Source organism: Urocitellus parryii, chromosome 6, assembly GCF_045843805.1.
Source record: "Urocitellus parryii isolate mUroPar1 chromosome 6, mUroPar1.hap1, whole genome shotgun sequence".
NCBI lineage: Eukaryota > Metazoa > Chordata > Mammalia > Rodentia > Sciuridae > Urocitellus > Urocitellus parryii.
Window position 1 is genome coordinate 89,410,875 of NC_135536.1, and position 24,465 is coordinate 89,435,339.

A 24,465-nucleotide genomic window follows, 5' to 3' on the forward strand; every position below is an offset into this window, starting at 1 on the left:
CGCCCAGCTTGCAGACTGGGTTAAGCTCCCAGCCTTCAGAGGGTCAGAATGTAGCCCTCGGAGTCTTGGAGTTCCTGAGCAGTCTTACATCTGTGCCTTTGAAGGCCTGGCCTCAGGGGCCCTGCGCTTCAGAACAGTCCTCAAGGCCTGCAGGATGGCAGCCTGGCTGTTCTGCACATTGTAGTCACTGAGCCTCAGCAGACCATCGAAGTCTTCCTTCTTGTAGGTCATGTTGCACAGGGCATAGGGGGAGGTGTCCTTGGTGACATCCACTTGGCCAGCAGGGATCTCTGCAGGGCTGCGCTTGACACCTGCCCAGGGGTAGAAGGGGCATCAGGAGAAGGACCAGAGGCCTTTACAGCTGGCCAGAACTAAGCCTTGAATAGGATATAGTGGAGGGCTGCTTTTTCCCCAGTTCTCTGTGCCTTTTGCCCAAAAATATCAATGTAAATGGTAGAATGCTATTTTTAAGTATGAGGAGTTTTCTGCTTCCAAATTCCCTGTAGCATGACACTTCTTCCACTATTCAGGCAGCTCCACAGTACGGCTCTGTGTTGCTTCTGGGTAAGGTGGAAACAGCCAGAACGAGAAAGTCAATTAGGTTAAAAAATGGTGGAAACTAATAGAGCTTTGGCTTTGTAAGAACCAGCCTTTGTTGAGAGAGAAAATTTCTCTAGAATTCCAAGATGTGGGCTGAACATATTAAGAATAAAGCTGGGAGATTTAGAATTATGGTAGGAACTAAAAATTTGGGTATAACCCACTAAGACAGAAATTTGATTTTCCCACCCAAAGCAAATAAACTCTGACAAGTTGGTGGGAGGAGGAAATAAAAGTGTGATACATGTTTAGATTTGGAGGCCATTGAGGAGAAGAAGCCTAGCTTCCTGAGAAAGGGCCTCAACCTGGGCTGCCCAGCATAATAAAGAGGCCAAGTGACCTATGCCCCCAGCTACTGCCCGGAGCAGGACTAGAGGAATTCAGGGGTATCTATAGGTACTGGGGGAAGAGGAGGCTAAAGGAGCCTGGGGTCATGACTCTAAGGAAACCTGCACAGTGACATGAGGATGCTGCGGGGATGTGAGTGTCAGCCACCAAGGCCAGAGGTATCTATCCAAGGCCTTTTCAGGGCAGACTTTCTTCCCTCTCCCCTGGTGACTGGGGCAGGGCCTCAAGGGGCCAGGCTGCTTGGCTGGTAGAGGAAAGGCCGTCTCACCAGGAGCTGAGTAGTCCTTGAAGGAAACATTGACCAGTGGGAAATGCAGCAAGACAGGGGCCTCGGGGCAGGTGGGGTCTGAGAAGAGGTAACACTCTTTGGGTTGGAGTTGGTCCTCAGGGCTGAGCTCCACATGGGGGAAGGGCAGCCCCCGGGCCTTGCAGTACAGCTCCGACTGCTGCAGTGCCTGGAGGAACAGAGGGTAGCTCAGAGAACCCATCAACCCACATCACCAGTCATCCAGCTGGTTCTGACCTGCTCATGGCCCAGCTAAGCTGCATGTGCCTCAGAGAGAGTCTGAGGATTCTAGGGGTTCAAATCTTTGGGTGGGATGTAGACCCAGCATCTTCTACCTCCATTTGGATTGCTACTGTTGGATTATTCAAGTCCCAGAGCCTAGAGGACTTCAGTAGGTGACCTCCATATGCATACCAGCATTACCAAGTCCCCAGGGGAGGTGGGGTTGCATGTGGAGATGCCCAGTGTCTCCTCCTAGCTCTGTCCAGTTATTTTTCTTTGGTGTGGTGATATTTGACCCATGCAGGCGTCCTGGGAGCCCAGGACCCCATCACCACTGCAGTCCTTCCCCACTCAGGACCCTGGAAGGACTTGTGGGTTACAGCTTGCTACCCCTCCCTTCCTTGGTATAGGGCAGTAGCTCAATGGCCTTGCTGCTTGCCCCTGGATCTTGGCCTGGTTGGACAAAGGGTCTTGGGTCCCCAGGGAGCAACCAGAAGCACCTCGAAGGGTGAGTTTAGGGAGCAGTTGAAGGAGAGTATGAGGTCCATCTTGCGACCGGGCCGGAGCAAGGAAGGAAAGCTGGTGTTGATGAAGTAGGCCGGGTCCACCAGGCAGAGCTGGGGTTCCTGGGGGGTCAGTCGACTGGGGATGGGGTCTAGCTGGAAGTCTGGTGAGAAAGGCAGTGACAGTCAGAGGCAGCCACCCTGCCACAGTAGCCCACCAACAACATTCACCTCCACGTCCCTTCCTTATATCTGGTGTCACTCCCTGAGTGCACACGCCACCCCAGCCTTTCCCAAGACCTCTCAATGGGATCTTCTCCAGACTACAGACCAGAAGTGGATGCTGTGACCCCCAAGCATCTTTCAGTCAACAACCATGGCCCATCCTCACCCAGGAGTCCAACTTTGTTATGGCCCTTACCTGCCCAGGTGGAGAAGCCTTTCTGGTTGCAGTAGTCCCGGTGCAGCTGGAGGCCATGGAGAAAGTTGGCCTCACACTGGTGGAGTGGCCTGTTAGTCAGGAAGCCCTTAAATGCCTGGGCCAGTGCTGTTCCAGACTTCAGCCAGGAGGACTCCATCCATGAGGAGGTTGCAGAGGAGGCCACAGGTGCCTTCTCTGCAGCCAGAGGAACAAACATTACTCTGCTGAGAGGCCTGGAAATGTCCAGCTCTTCTTCCCCCAAGGCACTCCATCCCCTCAACCATATCTAAAGGGAAGCAGCCTCATCCTGAGCTCCCCTCAGTGTCCCCTCTCCTACCTACGTTCTGGATCTTGTCCTTAATGTGCTGCTTCCAGTCCCCCTCAGAGCAGGTGAGGCCATACCAGGTGTCCAGCAAGTTTAGGGAAAAAATATTGCTCCAGATACCTGAAGACCAAACCCACAGAGAGGTCAGCTTTCAGGCACCTGCTCCCTGTCTTTTCCACCTGGAAGCCAGCGGTCCCCACTCTTGAGTGCAGATGGAAAATGGGAACTGGAAAAAGGCTTTTCTTCCAATGGCTTTTCTTCCCCACTGCCCAACCCCTGCCCCTCACCCTGGGGCTCTGCAGGATTCATGTTCAGGAAGAAACCTGCAGAGTGACCACTCCTTACCTTCTAGAAAGCAGATCTGGGACTCAGGGAGCCTCTTCATCAGTTGCCCCATGAAGAACTTGGAACCAAAGAGCTCAGGAGGGATAAAACCTCCATACTTCAGGAACCCGACCTCATAGGGGGAGAACTCAACCCACTCTAAAGTGGCAGGAAGGAGAGGCAGGAATGTGAGTTGTGTGGGTTGGGGGAGGCTGAGTTCTGCCAAGGGTCAAAGATATTGCCCCTTGGCATGCCTCAGCCTTCCTCCTGACTGGCACCAACTCAGGAAACATGAGGAATGCAGGCTCCTAGGTTAACCGGCCCCATCCTACCCCATCTGCATGTTCAAACACCAGACCCACCCAAGGGCAGGGAGCACCCCAGGCAGACTCTTGGGCCTACTAGCACCACCACCCTTCCAGAGGCTGGTACAATCTGCATAGAAGTTTCTAGATTGAATTCTCTGGGGATTCTCAGGGTGCAGAGGATTTGGGGAGTGTGAGTGTTGGAGGATGGAGTGAATAGGACTGTACCCTTGAATTCGAAGGTATCCAGATTGTTCTCTTTGACATTGAGGCTCAAGTAAAGAGGTAGAGGGTTCTGACCCCGCTCCAGTGCTGTTCTCTGTCCTGACAGCTTCTGATCCACAACCTGGGATTGGAGGACATGAGGACCCAAGTGAGGGTGGGAGCACCCTGAAAGCAGCAACTCTACCAGGACAAGGGCAGGGCAGGAACACAGGCTGGGGGGGAGGAGGTGGCTGCTTCACTGGGATTTGGGAGGAATGTGCACCCAGTTCCCATTCCTGTCCCCATGTCCTCATCAGGCCCATATGCAAGGTGGCCATGTAGGGCTCTGCAGGTTGTGTACTGCCTATCTCCCAGGAAGGCCGTTCCCGAAGACTACAATGACAACTGTCCTTCTCCGTCTTTATGGATTTATGAGTGGAGCAGAAGTGAATACTGACACAAAGACACACACATGTATGCATGCACACATTGCTTTCCAGAAAGCACACCGCAATCCCCTTTTAGTACACACTGAGCTATGCCAGGGGACTTGCTGCCCTTTTAGGGTTCAAGTTTCAGCCCCTCCCAGATATTTTCCTGGCATTCCTGCCTCCTCCTCCTCCTCCTCTTCCTCCTCCTCCTCCTCTCCTGCTTTGTTTGCACAGTATGAGGTTGTACCCTGTGGTTTATTCCTGCCTTCTGTTTCTAACTCTCTCTTTAATAAAATGCCAAGCTCTGTCACTGATGGCAAAGACCATGGCTTGCATTTGGGGGGAGCCCCCACAGAGCCTCCCTGAGTTCTAGGGATACAGAAAGTTCACATTCTATTCAGAGATGTACATGAGGCTCCTCTCAAACTCCCTCAAGGTAAAAGGTGAATGGTGGCAGCTGCCCAGAACCCTGCCTTGACAAGAATGGTGCTGCCACAGATGAGGCCGGGGCTGGTGGCCCTGGGCAGTTTTGGACAGGATGGCACATGTCATCCCTGCCTTAGGCTTTTTAGTGTAGAAGGGTGTTGAGACCTAAGAAGCTCCCAACCTACCATACCAGCCCTTATATCCAAATTTACTTATAAAGAAGGTTAAACACATAGCTTGACGGGCCTGTATGAGAATCAGTCTATCAGAAGTCACTTCAGAATTTATCTTTTTAAAAAACCTCCCCAAGGGATTCTGATGATCAGTGAGATTGAGTCCTAAGAGTCTAGCCCAGCCTACCCAATAAGAAGTCCCCTTCCCATAATTGTGGCAAAAATCTAGCACAAGTAGTGTCTTTCCCCCTTCCTGATAGTCCTCTGTCACTTGACAAGAGCACTCATGTGTCAACTCATGCATCTTTCCCCCAGTTCTTCAGTGGTACCCAATATAACTTGAGTTATAGAGGGAATCCACAGAACAATCTCCAAACAGGGCCTGAGCTCCTGCTATAGGTGATGTTATCTCAACAACATCAATAAGTCAGTGCTGCAGAGTGAATGTGTCCATGTGATTGGGAGGGTAAAAGTTGACTAACATCAGCAACTTCCCTTCTCAATGTCTTTTTTGTTTTGCAATACTGGGAATTGAACTCAAGGCCTTGTACATGCAAGGCAAGTGTTCTACTACCACCACTGAGCTACATCCCCAATCTTTTTTCAAATTTGATTTTGAGACAGGGTCTTACCAAGTTTCCCAGGATGACCTCCAAATTTCAATCCTCTTGCCTTAGCCTCCTGAGTAGCTGGGGTCTAGCTGTGTAGCAGCACCAGCTTCAATGTCTATCTATTTATTTATGGTATTGAGTTTTGAACCCAGAGGTGCTTTACTACTAAACTATATCCCCAGCTCTTTCTATTTTTTATTTTGAGGAAGGGTCTTTCTAAGTTGTTGAGGCTTAAACTTTAGATACTCCTACCTTAGCCTCCTGAGGCTGAGATTTCAGGCATGCACATTCTTGCCAGCTTAATGTCTTTTTATTTAGCGATACTGTTTATTGCTCTTTTTATATGTATAATGAGGGGAAAATGGCTTTTTACTTTCTGCCCTAGAGAAAGTTTTGGGAAAGGGTAAGCAACCCTTACACCTACTAAAACAGCACCAAGGATACCCTGTGATAGTTACAACTAAGCTGCATAGGATTTTTGGTCTCTAGCCCCATAGTTTCCAAGTAAGTATCCCCAATGCTGCAGAACATCATTCTGACAACTCAAGGTACCCACTGGAAATGGTGGTGCTTGGTAATATGTTGATCTGGTTCAGGCAGTGTACAAGTAAAATTTTTTGTTGAGTATTGCAGAAAAATATGTAAAAACCTCTTCACTCAAGAGAAGATAGGAGAAAAACTAGGAGTTTTTCCTTTAGAATGGTAAGGAGCTTCTAAGCAATTCAAGACTTGCCAGCAAAAAATAAAGGAAAAAAATCTAAAGAGGTAGTTTGAATGAGGGCACACACCTGTAATCCAGCAACTCAGGAGGCTGAGACAGGAGGATTGCAAGTCCAAGGAAAACCTCAGCAATTTGGCAAGGTCCTAAGTAACTTAGCAAAATCCTGTCTTAAAATAAAAGATAAAAAGGGCTGGGGATGCAGCTCAGTGGTATAGAACCCCTGGATTCAATCCCCAAACTAGTTATATGTGTGTGTGTACCCCCCTACACACACACATATAACTAGTTTGAAATGCACTGATTATAACTAGTATGTGTGTGGGGGGGGGGTTGGACTAGGTATCAAAGTCTGGCTTTGCACATACTAGGCGAGCACTCTACCTCTGAGCTACACCCCCAGCATAACTGGTTCATTTTTGTAGTAGATTGTTATAAGAACTGAACCAATGTTTTAGACATAAGTAGAATGACAAGCTCATTCTGAGTAATGTTTCAAGATATGATACTTCCCTAATAATACATGATATTAATGAAATTGGGATTTGTCTTGAAAGAAGTTTTTCTGATATTTCACAATGACTTCTCATACTTAGATTAGTATATTATAGAGCTAATAAATAATTGCCTTTCTCTAAAGACTTATAAAAAATTAGAAATCAATGCTAAAATTGTCTGAATAAAACATTATTTTAAGAATCATAAATGGCTGGACATGGTGGTACATATCTATAATCCCAGCAACTCAGGAATCTGAGGCAGGGGGATCACAAATTTGAGGCTAGCCTCAGTAATTTAGTGAGGCCCTAAGCAACTTAGTGAGACTCTGTCTGAAAATAAAAAGTAAAAAGGGCTGGGATGTGACTCAGTGGTAAAACACCCCTGGGTTCAATCCCCAGTACCAAAACAAACAAACAAGAATATATTATAATAAATTATCATTAAGAGGTAAAACATGATAGCTAAGAAAATAAAGGAAACAATAAATTGAAAAACTTTTATATGGGGACAAAATTTTAAGCAGCATAGGTGCTCATTTCAAAAAATACATAGATGGTCAATAATGTCACAGGGGTTTTTATTCTTGTGAAAAATAAAGAATGAAATAAATTTTGTCTTTTTGAAAATGACTATAAACCTTTTACATAAAACCACACATTAAGACATTGCTAGAGGATCAAGTGGTGATTAAGTAGAAATCCTCTTTATAGCCTGGGATCATACTAAATTTCCTAGCCCCTTGTGAAGTGAGCTGTTAAAACAAGCTTTTCTCCTCACTATAGTAACTAGTTGTTGCCAGCAGGCAGAAAATTCAGTCAATAAAACACCTTCAAGGCTGGATTATAGCTCAGTGGTAGAGCAGTTGCTTAACACGTGTGAGGCACTGGATTCGATCCTCAGCACTATGTACAAATAAATAAAATAAAATAAGGTATTGTGTCCACCTACAACTAAAAAAAAAAAACCGTTAAAACAAAAAAAAAAAGAAAAAAAAAGTCAAGCTGAATATGAGCGGGAGCAGGGGTGCACAGCTGAAATCTCAGCTACTTGGGAAGTTGAGGTAGAAGGATCACAAGTTTAAGGCCAGCCTGGGCAACTTAAGGAGACTCCATCCCAAAATAAATTAATTAATAAATAAATAGAACTGGGAAGCTGGGTGCATTGGTACACTCTTATAATCCCAGCAGCTGGGGAGGCTGAGGCAGGGGGATCACAAGTTCAAATCCAGCCTCAGCAACTTAGCGAGACCCTAAGCAACTCAACGATACCCTATCTCAAAATTTAAAATAAATAAATAAGGGCTGGGGATGTAGCTCAGTAGTAGAATGCTTACCTGGCATGCATGAGGCCTTGGGCTTAATCCCCAGCACACACAATAAAAACAAAACAAAACAAAAATCTGAATATGAATCTTAAACAATAGATCAAAAGAAGACATAGAATATTAATAAAATAAAAATATTTCAAGTAATTATTTTGGTGTTATAAATCCAATGCTGTGTCAACCAAAATCCCAGCAACATTTATCATGAAACTTGATTAACTATTTATTTTATGTAGTAATAAGAGCAAAGGGCCAAGGGTAGCCAAGATAATTCTAAAGAAAAACCAAGGTGCCAGGGGTAAATTTTCCCTAGTAAATACCAAGATTTATTAGAAAGTTACAATAGTTGAGTCAGGGTGCTATTGGCATAGGGATAGATAATAAGTCCTGTGAGAATGGAATCGAGAGCTCAGGACGAGTCCTATGATTATAGGAACCCGATGTGATAGAAGTCTTAATGCCAATGATGGGAGGGGAAAAATCAGTACACAAAACTGGGGGTGTTTGGATCCATCTGAAATAAAGTGGGCCCTGCCTCTATAACACTTAAATTTTGGTTGAATTCAAGTCCTATTTGTAAGAAACAGATCTTCAAAACTTATATTAGGCCAGGTGTGGCAGCACATGCCTATAATCCTAGCCACTTGGGAGCCTGAGGCAGGAGGATCACAAGTTTAGGTCAACCTGGACAACTTAGTGAGACCCTGTCTCCAAATAAAATTAAAAGGGTTAGGGATATGGCTCAGTAGTAAAGTCTCCTGGGTTCAAATTCAGTACCAAAAAAAAATTGCAAGAATATTAATATCCAGAATATTGAAAAAATTCTAAAGATGATATTAAAAATAGAAAATTGGAAAAGGATTTTAGGAGACAATTCATGGAAGAGGAACCCAAATGATAAATAGACTTGAAAATATGATGTGTCACTAAAAATCAAGCAAATGCAAAAGTACACTGAAGTTTGCTTTTACATCCATAGATGAAAAAAAAAAATCTAAGTCTGAAGAAGAGGTAGAGAAAACGGAACTAATATACACAGATAGTGGGGCTATGAATTAAAACCACTCTTTTGTAGAACAATCTAGCACAGCTAGGAGAGTTGAAGGTATACAGACTCAATGCTTCTATAGTTCAATTGCTGGATATATATCTTAGAGTCTTAGAGAATCTCTAACATATCTGAATAAGGATTCTTGTACACAGTTGTTCACTCAAATAATATTGTGCTTTCTTAAGGGTACATGTATTAAAGTCATATGTAATAAAATAGTGTATAATAAAAGTATATTAAATATATGTGATTATATAATAGACTAAAGTATATGAACTATAGATATGCATGTGATGACGTGATGGTGTGGGAGGGAAATGGGATGGGGGAGGGGACATGGGGTTTCAACTCTATCTGTAACATTTCATTTCTTAGGTTGGTTGGTGAGATCCTGCATATCCATTATATTGTTCTGTGCTTCCTTCATTTTCTTAGGTGTGAAGACTTAAATAATAAATATTTATATAAATATTGATATTTGCATACTAAATATTTTTTAAAAAAACAAAAGAATGGTTTGTAGTTTCTAAGCAACATTGTGCTTGCCGCTGAGAATAAAATTTAAAGAAAAAAATTGAAGTGACTTCATTTCCTTCTTTCTGCTATTAATATCCTTGACAGTTCCCTTTTCTTCTGTGGTGCTGGCAATTGATCCCGAGGGCCTTGTGCATGCTAAGCCCAGGCTCTACACGAGCCTGTCCCCAGTCAGTTTACTTTTTGTTTTGCATATTAAAAGACACTTTTGTCTTTTAGTTGTTTCTAGTCCATTTGAAACTTTTTTCAGATAATTATATGTGATAAAACAGGAATGTAAAAGAATAATTAAATTTTAATAATTGTATCAGTTAATGCGAGATCCAGCAGTTAACTTATTAAATTCTTCTGGAAGAAACATTGTGGTCCAAAATTTATATGCTCAGTTTTGTCTTGATGTTAGGATACTAGTAAAGACATATAAGAGCTAACCCTTTAGTGCTTACTCTATGCCAAGATGCCATTGAGTGCTCACAACACACCCAAGAGAAAAAATACTGTTCTCATTTCCACTGTACAGAGAAAACAGACAGAGGTTAAGTGATTTGCCTAATGATACACAGAAAGTAAAATACACTTAAATTAGAACCCAGGGAATCTGGTTCAAAAGTCTGTGCTTTTAACTCTATCTGAAGATGAGGAAAAATGATAACATTTCATATTGCAGTATAAATTTTTAAAAAGTGGTTCTAGAAATCTTATTGTCTCAAAACAATGCAAAAGTTTTGTTTGCTTAACTGACCCTGACTTATCCCCAGATCTTAGGAGGTCCAGAAATTTCTGCTGCATGGCAGTTAATTGAAGAAAAGTCTAACTCAGAAAGGTAGCATTCCAAAGTTGAAAAGATACTGACACAGGGTGTGGTTCCCAGATTCTTTAAGAAATGCCCACATCCCGGGTTGGGGTTGTGACTCAGTGGTAGAGTACTCGCCTAGCACATGCAAGGCCCTGGGTTCATCCTCAGCACCACATAAAAATAAATAAATAAAATAAAGGTATTGTGTCCAACCACAACTAAAAAATAAATATTAAAAAAAAAAGAAATGCCCGCACCCACTCTGTCCCATCTGGGCATGTGCTCTACCTGGCCATGCAGCATGGACTCCAGCACCAGGGCCCACAGGTCCACAATTGTGGTGGAGTGGCCCTGCTCAGCCCGCAGCTGCAGCTCTCTGCGATAGATCTCCAGGCGCTCTGGGGAGAAGGCTGACAGCTTGCTCTTGGTCAGATGTTCCCGGACATGGCTGATGGGTCCCTCAAGGTCCTTTTGCGACCACTCAGGATCCCAATACAGGTGGGCCATCGCCCTAGGAGAACAAGGGGCAAGACAATGCTGGGACCCAGAATGGGGCACTACAGCTCCTCCTTCCCGCCCTCTATCTACTCCCAGCACATTGCTCCTGCTGCCAAGGATCTGCAAATTTGGAAATGTATTATCAGGGCTTTCTCTTCTTCCAGATCAATGATGATGAATATTAAAATGATGTGAAAGATACATATGTAATTAATTAACATTTCTTTTTTCTTTCTTTATCTTTTTTCTTGTATAGTGCTGGCTGATGATGGAACCCAGAGTCTTGCACATGCTAAGTAAGCACTTTTCCACTGAGCCACATCCCAACCCCATAGGTAGTTTTAAATTTCCTAGTAACCACACTAAAAAAGTATAAATAAACCAGTAAAAATTAATTTTAATAATTCAATATATGCAAAAAGTATTATTTCAAAGTGTAGGTTGATTATGGATAAGTTATTTATATAACTTATGTTTTTTCAAGACAAATCTTCAAATTCAGTATATATTTTATATTTGTAACACATCCAAATTTTGGATGTATTACAAATATAAAATGTTTTCTGTTTTTGTGGAACTAGGGATTGAACCAGGGGCCTCTCACATGTGAGGCAAGGTTTCTACCACTGAGCTACATCCACAGCCCAAATATCCTAATTTGAACCAGCCGTATTTTAAGAAGTCAATAACCATATATGGCTAGTGACTACCATGTTGGTCAGCACTAGACACCCCTCCCATCTTCAGACCTATCCTCAAGCCCTTTGAGAATTTGCTTGTCAACAGCTGTCATCTAAACTCCCCGGAAGTTTATTCCTATTTTCCTCCTCAAAGTCATATTTTTTTTTTCTTTTTTAGTTGTGGATGGACACAATACCTTTATTTTATTTTTAAGTGGTGCTGAGGATTGAACCCAGTGCCTCATGCATGCTAGGCAAGTGCTCTACCTCAGAGCCACAACCCCAGGCCCTCAAAGTCATATTTCAATGAGACTCAAGGAGGTGAACTTCTAACATCATAGGAAGGATGAGGGGGCAGGGAGACAATGCTATCTTCAGGTCAAACAGCATCTCTTAACCTCAGTTTCCTCATCTCTATCACATATGAGCAAGAAGAGAAACTACCTCAAAAAGTGTTATGTGCACTAACCCAGGTAATAACTATGAAACCTAAAAAAGATCCACCAACTTGGAGCTCCTGGCATGTGTCAAGCATTAGGTTAAATGTTTTACATGGCTGTCTATTCCAATTCTATGGCATATGCACACCCATTTTGGACATAAGCCAACTAAGAATAAGAAGAAAGAAGTTGTTCAAGGGTGCCCAAGCCTGTATGTGGGATTGCCAAGATCAAACCCAGCTCCTACTGGATCAGCAACCTCCCAGTGCCTTGGTAGCATCTAGGAGGGGCCTCCTGCATCTCCCCCCGCCACATGGCAGCACTTTCATATACATCTGTCTTTACCTTTTAAAAAAGCTGAGCGATCCCTGTCACATCTTACTACTGATGATCATACTACTCATACCCACTTGGCATTCCCATACACAGGCTACTTCTGGGGGCTGGGATAGTAGCTCAGTGGCAGGGCATTTTCCCGGCATGTGTAAGGCACTGGGTTGGATCCTCAGCACCACATAAAAATAAATAAATAAAATAAAGGTATTGTATCCATCTACAACTACAAAATAACAAAAAAAAAAAAAAAAAAGATTCCTCTAGCATCCACTCAGCCTCCCTCTGGGACCTGGCCACCTCTGCTGTTCCAGCCCCCATTGCCCTTACCATGTAGCGCCTGATATGCCACTGAGGTAGGTCACACAGTCCAGGAGACCCAGCTTCTGCAGAGCCAATAGGTGGCCGTAGAGGGAGGTCATGGCACGGGTCCCTCCTCCTTCAGCCATGATGCCCACAACAGGGACCTGGAACAGAGATATAGATCAGTTTAACAACAACAAGGATGATGTGCCTCCTTCCTTACCCAGGAGTACATCCTGCTCCCTGTCTCCAGGGAGGGGGCCTTGTGTTCATGGACCACTGGAGTCAGGGTTAGAGGTAGGGCAAACCCTTACCCAAGAAGGGACAGCTTTCAGCCCAGGTCAGAGTCCTATGGAGCAAGAACCCTGGCACTTAGGCATGGCCCACATCTCCCCCCACACCCGCACTATCCATTCTCTAGTACTGGATTATCTGTAGGGGGCATAGGAATCAGGTACTACTTTAAGGCCAGTCCAGAGTGTGTGCATCCACATCTCTCCTATACCCCCAAACCTCATCCTCCTGCAGGTCTCTGTCCAACTGCAGGGCCTGCTTCAGGGCCTTGGCCACCACTTGCTTCCTCCTGCTCAGGAAGGCCTCTTCCTCAGCACACAGATCGAAGCCCAGGCGAACAGGCAGTTCCTTAGGGCTAGAGCAGTGCAGGATCAGGGGGTCAGAGGAACCATGCATGGCTCAATTACTGTTTGACTATCTCCACAATGAGCTGCCAAATAATCTCTCTGCTCCAACCCCAAGATCCACAGCATTCCCCTCCCCTGCTCACCCCTCACTGCCCCCACAGATTTGAATGCCCCTCACCAGCTGTCTGCCTTGAGCTGCAACCTCACTCCTGGAGCCTGAAATCAAAGCAAGAGACCCTGCTTAGAATATCCCAGATCCTGAGCCAGACATGGTATCCCCTGGGGTCTTGGGCTCTTTCAATTTCATTCAACTGGCACTTCCAATCCAGTTGAGGCAACTTACATTTGTTGTAGGAACATTGATGGTCACCTCTTTCCCTATGGCCAAGGACTTCAAGGGCACAGTGAGGTGCCCAGCTGAGTTGTCCGAATTCAATCCACTGCTTCTGGAACTCTGGAGGGAAATATTAATTCGTTTGTTCATTCATTCATTGACTCATTTGATAATTCTGAGTATCTAACTACGAACAAGATAGCCTAAGCCACTCTCTGATAATATAAAACTAGTAACAATTATAATTACTAATATTTATAAAATAATCATGGCTAGTTGGGTTTGGTGGTGCTTGCCTGTAATCCCAGTGACTTGGGAGGCCGAGGAAGGAGGATCACAAGTTTGAGATCAGTCTCAGCAACTTAGCAAGACCCTGACTCAAAATAAACAATAAAAAGGCCTATGGATGTGGCTCATTGGTTAAGCACCTCTGGAATCAATCCCTGGTACCAAATCATCATCATTATCATCATCATTGTCATCATAGATAATATTTAGTACAAAGGTATTGGTCTCACTGAATCACATTTAGAATTTTATAAAGAAACAGGCAATGAACTAATGTTAATGAGTGTTGTGAAGGACATAAGCAGTGTGATATGATGTAACCAAACGTGGGGTCTGTTTGAGGTGGGGAGTCAAGGAGGGATCCTCTGAAGAGGTGCAATTTGAACTGAGATATGAAGGAGGAGGAGAGGGTGGAGAAGGCCACCCCCTTGGATGGAACCAGAGGAAGACAGGGAAAGCATGTGGCATGTTGGGAAAGGAAGAGGAAACAAGTATGGCTGGAGGATCATGAACAAAGGGAACATGGAACAAAATAAGACAGCAGAGGTGGGCAGGGGCCAGGCTGCGCAGGGCCTTGTGGACCAACACATCAAATTTTATTCTAAGAAAATAGAAAAGTCATCGGAGGGTTCAAAGACTGACATGCTGTAGTAGTCTCCAGTCCCTGAGAATCCTCACTGTCTTCCAAGGGTCGGGTGCCTAACTGGGAAAGGCTGACAAGGTCACAGGGGGCCTGGCCTTGGCAGGAGGAAGACCAGGAATAACTGGAGCTGGCTAAAGGCTGGAGTTGGCAGGAGAGTTGGAGAGTGGAGACCCACCCTCAGGTGCCCACTCAGCTCTGCATCTTGGGCTGCCAGGTAGTGGAAGCGGAAGGCAGGGGCTGTGCCTAGGGTGGATGTCTGTGTGTCCTCATATGACCCCTTCAGCACCAGCTCCAATTCCAGTTTGTCCTGTCCTAGGGAGAGAGTGAGCAGTTAGCATATGGGGAACAAGAGCCTGGAACCAGCTAGGACCTGGGAAACCAGCAACACTGGTTGGGTATGGCAGAGTCCAGGAGGCTGGAACGTGGTAAGCAGGATTCTGAAAAGGGCCCTCTTGGGCCTGCTGGACCTCACAACCCCCATGGGATTCCCACATCCTGTGACATGTTCTCATTCAGTTCAGTGGCTCATCTCCCTCCCAGAGGAGACATGCTGCCCTCCTGTGGTCAAGAAGGCAGAGGCACGCTCTATTCCTGCTCAACTCCTGCCCTCTGCAGTTCTCCCTGTGTGTCTGTCTCTCTGACCCTCCCTCTCCAGCCCTCCTCCATTCCATGTTCCAGGCAGAGTCCAGACCTGGTTCCGAGCAGATCTTACCTGCAGTCAGTGTTGTACTCCCCGCTCTGTCCAGGCAGATATTCAGGCATGACAGCTCTCGGGCCTGGGGCAGACCACATCATGGGCAGGAGCTCTGCAGGGTAAACTGAGGCCTCCTCAACCTCAACCCTCTAAGCCCCACTGCCTTAAATCCAATACACACTAACAAGAAGAGGGGTTGGCGTGAGCCTGGAAACAGGAGCCTTTCACTCCCTCTCAGAACTGTTGCAACTGCTCAGCCTGAAGTTCCACAGCAGCCAGGAGACCTCCACCCCACCTCAGCTCTCCTGACTTTATGGAAATTATGGAACCTCTGAAAGCCCCCAGCTCCCAGGCACAGGTCCTTCTTCTCTGTTTCTCTGCAGCCTTGACCTGGTGGCTGTCTTCCACTACAACAACTCCCAAGTAGCGCATGTAGACACAGGCCACGGGATGACCAGTGGGGTGATGAAGAAACACTGAACCCAGGAGTGACTAGAATGCCTCCTGTCGGCACTGAAGGGACTTGCCCTGGCATTTTGTCTGTTAAGCACCCTGGCAATGGCCCTGCCTACCCTTGTGATTGGCCCTCTCCCTAGAATTACTGAATTTACCAACCCACTGTTGGGTTCTGGCACCCAGAGAATGGGAAGTTGTCATAGGTATGACTTCATGTTAGTGTGTATTCTTTAAAAAAGAAATCTAGTCCATCAAACTGACACTTGCACACATTTGAGGGTGAGAGCCTCCTTAGATTTTGTGCCAAGGCACCATCTCTGATCCTAGGACTCTAGCTTCCAGTTCCTTTCCAGGGCTGCCAGGCTGAGGTCACAGAGCAGAGAACTTCTCATGAGGAACTCGCCACCTTGTGGTCCTTCCTGTCCACTGCACTCTGGTGAGCTTGCTGCTGGGAAAGAGGGAACCAGGACCCTCCCAGGTCTCCAGAAGGAGTTGACTGACCCTGATTGCCTAGGTTGGAAGCACACTATATTGGAAACTCCCTCTGAATCTCAGTGACCTCAAAATTGACAACCTGAAGGTGGGCCTGGCTTGCAGGATTTCACCAGGACTTCCAGGGAAGAACTCTGACTCTGTCTTAAGAACTTGGAGTTCATTACATGACTAAACACCTTCAGAAAGTACCTAAAATTTCCCCTACAATCCCTCAACCATTCAGTCTTGGACCAAAACCTCCTCTCAGCAGAGCCCACCTCCCCGCTCTCCATGTGACCTTTAGCTCCAGGTGACCACTGTCTCCAAGCCACATGGCCCCAGGTGACCACCTAGCTGAGAGGCTGGGGATGGTCTACTACAAGCCCTGCCCCTGCCTTGTTCCTTCTCAGCCACACCCTGCCCCCTGCTATCGGGCCCCTTTCCTAAGCCCGGGGAAGGTGGTTACCACAAGGACATTGTTGGTGATGAGGTTTTCTGGATAGCTGGACCTAGAAAAGTCAAACCATTTAGAGTCTGGCCTCGCAAAGGCAAAAGCATCCTGAGTTGGTTCCCCCTGGTCGCCGAGATTCCCCACCCCCATGTGAGTTCTCCCAGGGTGATGCTGCAGGCTCTTAAATCCTGGCTAAGATTTAGGGTGATGGAGAGAGCCCTCTGCAGAATGGAAGGTGAGAGGAGAGAGCAGGCCAAGGGAAATTTGGGCTTTCTGTCCTCAATTCTCTAGGACCACTTTGGAAGGGATGAGGAGATGAGGGGCAACTGGGCTGGACAGATCAAGAGGGTCTGAGTCAGGGCCATTTCCCTGAATAGAGGGGTCCTCAGCCACTCTCTGGAAATATTGCTCACATTTTTTCTATCAGGAACTCCACATCCAACTCTTGCTGTCTCTGAAATCAAAGAGGATGAGCAAGTCAGGAACATATTATAGTTGACAACCATCTCGAGCAGCCTCTAAGGGGAGCATGCTTTTACAATTATTTCCAACTTACAAGGGAGGAAACTGAGGATAGGGCAAGAAGGGCTCCTTGCTCACGTAATCTACAATAGTAAGTCTGTAGAACAGGTCTCCCTCTCTTCTGGGTCCCCAAGCTTTAGGCCAGGCTGAAGAGGAAGACAAGGAACATGGCCAAAGGAGGATTGAAGATGTCCAGGCCTAATTCTTCTTCCTCTTGAGGAGACCCCGGAACTTTGCACTTCCCTATCCCAAGCCTGCTGCAGGAAGAGCCCCAAGACCTTCACAGAGCAGGCCCTGGGCTCCATGAGCAGGAGTGATGGAGGTGCCCTGAGGTGGTTGCACTGAGCTGTGTTTTGAGAGATGTAGCAAATTCACCTCCCAAACCTTCCTCCCAGATGACTAAAGCTCCTGAATTGGGTAATTCAATCTGCAACTGCACAGCTAAAGCGGTTCCTTTTCTACTAAAATGCAAATATTTCTGGGAGAATTGTTTACATTTTTTTATAGATGAGTTCAACCTAGCAACATTCCTTAGGTGGGAGGAACTGAACAACTTCCTCAGTTTGGAGCTAGAAGAAGTGGATCTCATCCTGAACTCCCCACCCACCTGGGGATCCAGGGAGAAGGTTTTCCTGAGCAGCTTGCCAGGGAGGACTTCTGAGACATCATAGAAAACCTTAAAGCAGACGTCATCCTTCGTGATTAAGTCTTCATCACAGATACTCAGCTCTAGAACATTCTAGGGGCCCAAAAGAACAACTTAGCATATTATCTACTCATAGCACCAAGAGCTCACATAGAGCTGTAAAACTTAAAAGAAGTATAAGGAATTCAAGCAAAGTTCCTGATTTCCCCCTCTTAATCTTTGTTTTTATTTAAAAAATCAAATTCTATCAAGAAACTCTCTCCCCACTCTGGTTCCCTGTGTACCTAAGGCAAGTGCCTGCAGGCAATGTGCCTATAGTCCACAATGCAGTGCCTCCTTTAACCCAACAGCAACCCCTTCAGGAGGGGCACTGACTGTCTCACAACATAGATGGGCTTAGAGAGGATCAGCAGTTTGCTGGTTTATCCTGTAGCCGGGGGTAGAAGGACTGTGTTCATTCTTTCATACATTCTCTCACCTACAGCACAAACAGACTGGGGCAAAAAGACACTATCCTTCCCAGAGTTTCTCTGCATGAGATCTGGAGGAGATATACTTTACCCCAAGAACCCTCCCTGCAGGAGGAGGGTTCTAGCCTGTCTGCAAGTGACTGGCAAAAAGAATACCATCTATACGGGGTAAAATGGGAGTTCATAACCCGCTTGAATCAAAATGTGAAATATGATATATCAAGAACTATGTAATGTTTTGAACAACCAACATTAAAAAAAAATAAATAAATAAAAAGAAAAAAAATAAAAGAATACCATCGCCTTTACCTTGACCTGACTCTGGATAAGGAAACTGAAGGTCTCATTCCATACAGGATGACTGGAGTTGGTGACTGTTTTGGTCTTGAACTTTGTTCCAGGAACGGTTGACAGCTGCAGGATCACATATGGGTCTGCCTCACTCACTGCCAATGTCAAGAGAACCATCAGAAGAGAGAGAAGTCCTCACATCCTTTTCCAGGGGGCCTTGCCAGATTCCTACTAAGACCCCAGTGGCTGCTGTGGGCTGCTCAGCCCAACCCTTAGGTACTTGTCTGGTCCTTTCTCAAGGCGACCCATCCTCCCTGCACCCTTGGGAGCCCAGGAGAGACTCACACAGGTCATGTCCACGCAGCCGCCGAGCCTCCAGGACAGTCACAGTGAGCTGCCAGCAGGCTGAGGCCTCCCCCTGGAGAGAAATATCAAACTACTGAGTCTCTCCTGCTCATTCTGTTACTCAAATCAGGAGCTGCTGTGCTGCCCAAGTCCCTGGCTGCAGACACATTCCCACCAATCTTCCCATACTTGGTGATGCTGCCAGACTGCCAGACCTTCTGGAAACATCCTCTTGGGACCAGATAACCTTTGTCTACCATTGTCCTGGAGCTAATGGTTCTGGGTTGCAGCTTACAGGGAACAGCAGACCACCTTGGTGGCAGTTTGTGGGATCGTTTCTTCCCTTTAGGAATAGGATTTCAAGTGTAGAGGACAAAGCAAGGGCCAAGGAGCAGCCACCTCACTGATCAGTTTGGGGTTCGCCACACCCAGAGCTCCCAGGGAAGACAGCCCTTTGGTGAAGAACATGACCTGCCTCCCAGCATCCTGCCCTCAGCCCTTTGGACAGGAATTAGGCCAGTGTCTCAAAGGAGGCTGAGACCTGGAGCCCAGTGGCTTGTGATATCTACTGGGACTAACAGGGAGCTCAGGCTATCTGTGCTTTCTTGGGTGTGAATTAGGCAACTCCAGGAGCATCAGGCACAGTGAGAAGTAGGTGTTGTGGGTGAAGGGTCATTGTGTATGAAGATGCTCAGGAGGCCACATAGGGCCTAAGATATGCCCAAGTGATGAGGGAGAAGAAAATGAGTGGGCAGAACATGGAGGGGCAGAAAAGATGAGCAGCGAATGGGTGGCAGGAAGAAAAGCAGACGGCAGAAGGGCACGGCTGAGGCTGGCACTGCTAGGTTTAGGGGATCTCAAGTTTCTTCATCCTGGTGTTCAGCGGCCTATGTCTGGGCACCCTGCACCGACCTCTGATGGTTAGGCCTCACAAGTTGAGGTAATTCAAACAGGCCTGGCAGGACTGTGGGCTGACCCCAAGGAAGGTCATAGGCCTTGCATCATCCTAATAAGGAGCCTGACCAAGAGGATCAACTCTTCACTGTTTGACCCCAGCAGGAAGAGTCTACACAGGAAAGGCCCTTAAGAATGGGCATCACCTGCCCAGGGGAATCTACAGGTCTGCCCCCAGCCAGGAAGGGACTCTGCAGGGCCACAGGTGATAGGACCTCAATGGGTACCACTCGCATGGAGGCATATGAAATGGTAAGCCCTGGAGATGTACAATGTGGTAGCCCTGAAAGAGAACCCACTCAAGTTCCCTATGTCAAGAAAATCCCAGGCTGAGTCTCCTGCCACTCAGTGGGCTCTGCCACCAGGGTAGACCTATACTGAGTAAGGAGGACCCTTATCTCCTCACTCCCACCCCTTCTATTCCTACCCAAGGGAGACAGATGCAGCGTGGTGCCTCTATGTGAACAGGTGGCATTGGGTGGCGGGGAAACAGTGGTATGGAGAAACCAAAGCTGGATCCTGACTGTGTTCCACAACTGGCCCCACTTCCTGCCTATAGCTGGTCTCCATGCCCACAGGAACTAATCCTTGCATGGATGCTGCCATCTAGGAATTAGCTCTGTGCCATGAGGACCCCACTCTCTGTTTCCCACAGAGAACCATAAAGGACAATGGGCTGCAGCAGAGCATCTCCTGACTCTGGCCCTACCCTCTCCCACTCCATGCTGAATGTCCCTGTCATTTCAGCAGAGCACATGTGATCCCCCAGCAAGGTAGACTCATTTCTCTCTTCTTGGGGTTTAACTCCAGTGACACCAGCAACATTTCAACCCCATGGGCTTTAAGGCAGAGGTGTAACCATGGAAGGGATTTAATGACATTTTAGACACTCGGTTCCATTCCCCATTTGCCTGCCACAGAGAAGGTCATGACTGAGATGATCCTAGGGCCCTGCTGAAACTCCAACACAGAGGAAGGACACAGGTAGCCAGACCTCACTTCCCAGCTCCTTCCGCGAGGCCAAGACTCCACAAGTCCACAGCCTGTGGGCTGCTCTAAAGCTATTTGGAGCTACTGAGAAGTGTCCCCTTTGCTTGATTTCCAGCCAATCAGTCACCATCCCCAATTTTAGTATTATTGTCCATTTCTTCCTCCAATCACTAAGTTTCTTAACCTCAGAAAGCCCCACACCCCAGGGGGTTATTCTCCTTGGGTGAAGCCCCCACTTTCTTCACCTCTGTGACCATTGCTAAGATTGTGACAATAATTACAATGACTGGTCCTCCCTAGAAAGGCCCAGGGGCCATGTTTGCCAGGAAGTTTTGTGAGAGGCTCAGCACTGACCCCTGCCCATGGTGATGGTGTGGCTCAAGGGAGCTTGAATGGGTTGAGCCCTTGCAGAATAGGGTGCCTCGTATCTGTGACCATAATCCTAAGTGTTTGGCAAGAATAGAGAATGAACAGTCCTGTCCTTTTCAACTGCTGGACCTCAGTGACTGGGGGAAATATGAAGGAGGCTGGAGAGCAGATGATGGACACTGTGGGCAGAGCCCTAGGCCCTATATCTTTCGGAGTCAGGCTGAGTTGACTCTCCCAGACCACACAGAGGCATGTCCCAGAACAAGTTCCTGGTTCCCAGCCTTCCCTGCCAGCCAAACTGCTGCCACCAGTGCGGGCTCCAGGCCCCCCATTCCAGGAAAAAGGTCAGTGAAACTATGCCTGGGTCTCACTTGCCACGGGGGTTTACAGCCTGTGTGTTGAGGACCTGGTCTTACGGACCCAGTCCTAGGAACACCAACAAGAAGTAAGGTGCTTCCCAGGTATAAGGCAGACTTCCAGATTCTCTAGTCTGGGGCTTTTGCTTTTACCCCTAGGGCTAGACCCAGAGCAGGTTGGGGGATAGGGTGGTGGGTGGGGAGGGGGGATGAGGTGGGGGTGGAAAGATGAGCTGGAAGGATGGCATTTCAGAAACTTCCATAGCTGGCTGTTCTGAGACATGGGGATCCTGATGGGAAATAGTGATGGAGTTGGGGCTTACTGGGCCCACCTCCACCCTGAAGACTTTGGTTCCCGAGGCCCCATATGAATGTTTCCACTGATACATGTCTTGGGGAAAGATCCTCCAGACCTCAGGCTGGAGCAATGGATATTGTTGTTCAGTGATAGGGTACTCTCACTATCTCACCCAAGATTCCATGAGTCCAGGCTGCCCTGACCAAGTCTTTCCCAGGAGCCACAGTCAGGAGCTATTTGTCTAGATACAACTCAGTCCTGGGTCTCAGGACCAAAGTGAGAAGCAGCCCATCAGGGTCTGGGAATTAGGCAAAGGACTTTGGACAATGACCTTGGCACATTTAGCCTGCCTTATAATCACTGTTACAAGGGGAAACCTGAGGAACCAATCCTATTGGCCTTGGTCCCTGAAAAAAGATGAGTGATCTAGACTGAGGGGAAGCACATGGCAAGGGTCGAGCAAGCAGTCTCTAGGCCACTTTGGCCTCCTGCAGCCTCCCAGTTCTTGGACCCAATAAATAATCAGCAGTGGATGGGGATTTGGGCTCCCTGAGAATCTAAGACACACAGGGTGATCCAAGGGCACCAGCCAGTTCTGGGAAGTCCATTGGCCTAAGACACTAGACTCTGAGCCTGGTAGCTCACCCTTGTAACATGCAGCCACTGTTCTCTGATGTGGAGCATATGCATCTGGGAGGAGAAAGAGAAGGGACCAATGGTGCTACTGCCTGCCTGGTCACTCATGGTAGAGAAGGGAGGTTCTGCTGGCCAAGCCTCTGCTTCTATGGTGCTGCTCACCCACCCACACACTCCACATCCCCAAGCACAGACACTCGCACCTTCTGTCTCAGTCTACACAGAAACCAGAGCCACCCTGCTTTCAGAATGCACAATGGCCCCTGGCCCTATTCTGACTGGTGCCCATGGGCTCAGCAAATACCACTACCTGGTGAGGATGGTCAGGTCGTCCCTCAGGTGACAGGCTCTCCATGCCAATCCTTTCAACTCCACTCCAGGCCTAGCCCCTGCCAAGATGCGGGCTCCTTAGCTGAGTGCCAGGAACTGTCCCAGTAAAATAGTTCCAACTGTGAATCTGCCAACCCCAGGAGTGTCACAATCCTATAAACAGGATGGGACTCCACCCTAGGTCACTCTGTCAGCCCTTCTTTTCTTCCCCAAGAGGCTGGGCCAACCAGCATCTCCAGAAACCTCTGGCAGGGCACCAGGACCTATAGGTGGAACATCAGCACAGATGCAGCCAGGGGCAGGCAGACAAGTCCGAGGAGAAGTGATGGGAGATTGGTTCCCCTGAGGCCAAGGGCAGAGGATGGGGCAGGGGGAAAAGCCAAGGAAACTGTCCTCCCATCTGAGTCAGACAAGCCACCAGGGGTGATGGGGTGAGTGCCTGAAACCAGATAAGAGGACAGAACCCATTGGCAGCTCTGTGAAGTCAGGAGTCCAAGCTGCAATAATGAGAGCAGTCGCAGTGGTCAGCCCTGTGTGAGGATGTACTCTTCACCTGCCCATGAGTAGACTCCAGAGAGTGGCAGAGAGATCTGGACACCTCTGATCACAGGCCCTTCATCCCATACTCTATCCTCTGCCTTCCAATTCAGCACATTCTAGGAGGTTAGGGGATTTCTACTAGAATTCAGCAGCAGACTTTATAATAAAGAAAAATAAAAGGGACCAATCAGAAAACTGTCAGGTTATGAATATTGTACAGGAAAACTGTCTGAAGTCACTTAGCAATTTATTTATTTGGTACCAGGGATTGAATCCAAGGGTGCTGAACCACTAAGCCACATCCCCAGCCCTTTTTATGTTTTATCTAGAGACAAGATCTCACTAGGTTACTTAAACCCTTGTTAAATTGCTGAGGCTGGCTTTGACCTGTGATTCTCCTGCCTCCCCCTCCCAATCCACTGGGATTATAGGGGTACACTACCACACTCGCCTCTTAGCTGTTTATTTAGTATGTATATTGCACTAAATGTTTTTGTGAAATGACAGAAGTTCAGTTATTTTATTGCCAATTCATCATAGAATTGAACAATAATCATTTTCAAGGCAAACAAAACTGAAATAATGCTGAATTATTACAAATGAACCTAAAATGTATTCTTACAAACTCAGTCAAAACAGGAAATTGATAATGGTTATGAACAAGTGAAAACTAAAAAACTGGGAAATATTTCTATTCACATAAACCAGATATAAAATTGAATGAAAACATAAAATGTAAAATGGAGAAAACCACAAAAAAATAGCTTATTCCATGGGGGGTCCTGGCTTCTCTCCAAGTGTCCAGTAGAACCAGGCATGGTAGCACATGCCTGTAATCCCAGCAATTCAGGAGGCAGAGGCAGGAGGGTTGCAAGTTCTGTGCCAGCCTCAGCAATTTAGAGAGACACTGACTCAAATAAAAATATTTTTAAAGGGCTAAGGATGTAGCTCAGTGGTAGAGCACTCCTGGATTCAATCTCCAGTACTGTAGAAGAAAACAAAAAGTGTTCAGTAGGGCCAGAGTTGTGGCTCAGGGGTAGAGCGCTTGCCTAGCATGTGTGAGACACTGGGTTTGATCCCGGGAACCACATAAAAATAAAACAAAATAAAATAAAGGTATTGTGTCCATCTACAACTACAAGCTTTTGTCAGACTCTCAAAAAAAGTTTTATGACTACAAGAATATTGAAAACCACCACCCAATGAATCAACCTTGTCTACTCCCAAAAGAGTCACAGGATTCTGATGGATGAGAGGAAATATTTAGGATCTGCCGATAGCAATTTCCTATTAATTATATGCTAAGTCTTAGGAGTTGACTTGGTTGAGACCCAAGTTGTTGACCTTGGGCTTAAATCCTTAAGATCTGCCCACAGAGGC

At 46.7% G+C, this 24,465-nt stretch overlaps 1 protein-coding gene across 1 annotated transcript; it reads right to left on the reverse strand.

The window, feature by feature from the left end:
• Positions 1–84: 84 nt before the first annotated feature.
• On the reverse strand, positions 85–22,588 carry Pla2g4d (phospholipase A2 group IVD). Its single transcript, XM_026390157.1, has 20 exons — positions 22,526–22,588; positions 18,613–18,685; positions 18,286–18,422; positions 17,468–17,599; positions 16,752–16,792; positions 16,354–16,396; positions 14,976–15,039; positions 14,439–14,575; positions 13,342–13,452; positions 13,177–13,214; positions 12,871–13,006; positions 12,385–12,521; positions 10,392–10,614; positions 3,563–3,680; positions 3,051–3,188; positions 2,718–2,825; positions 2,381–2,575; positions 1,957–2,123; positions 1,217–1,403; positions 85–311 (listed from the first exon to the last, which is right to left on the reverse strand). The coding sequence occupies exons 1-20, from the start codon at positions 22,568–22,570 to the stop codon at positions 85–87; spliced, it is 2,457 nt and encodes an 818-aa protein (XP_026245942.1). The 5' UTR covers positions 22,571–22,588.
• Between the last annotated feature and the right edge of the window lie 1,877 nt (positions 22,589–24,465).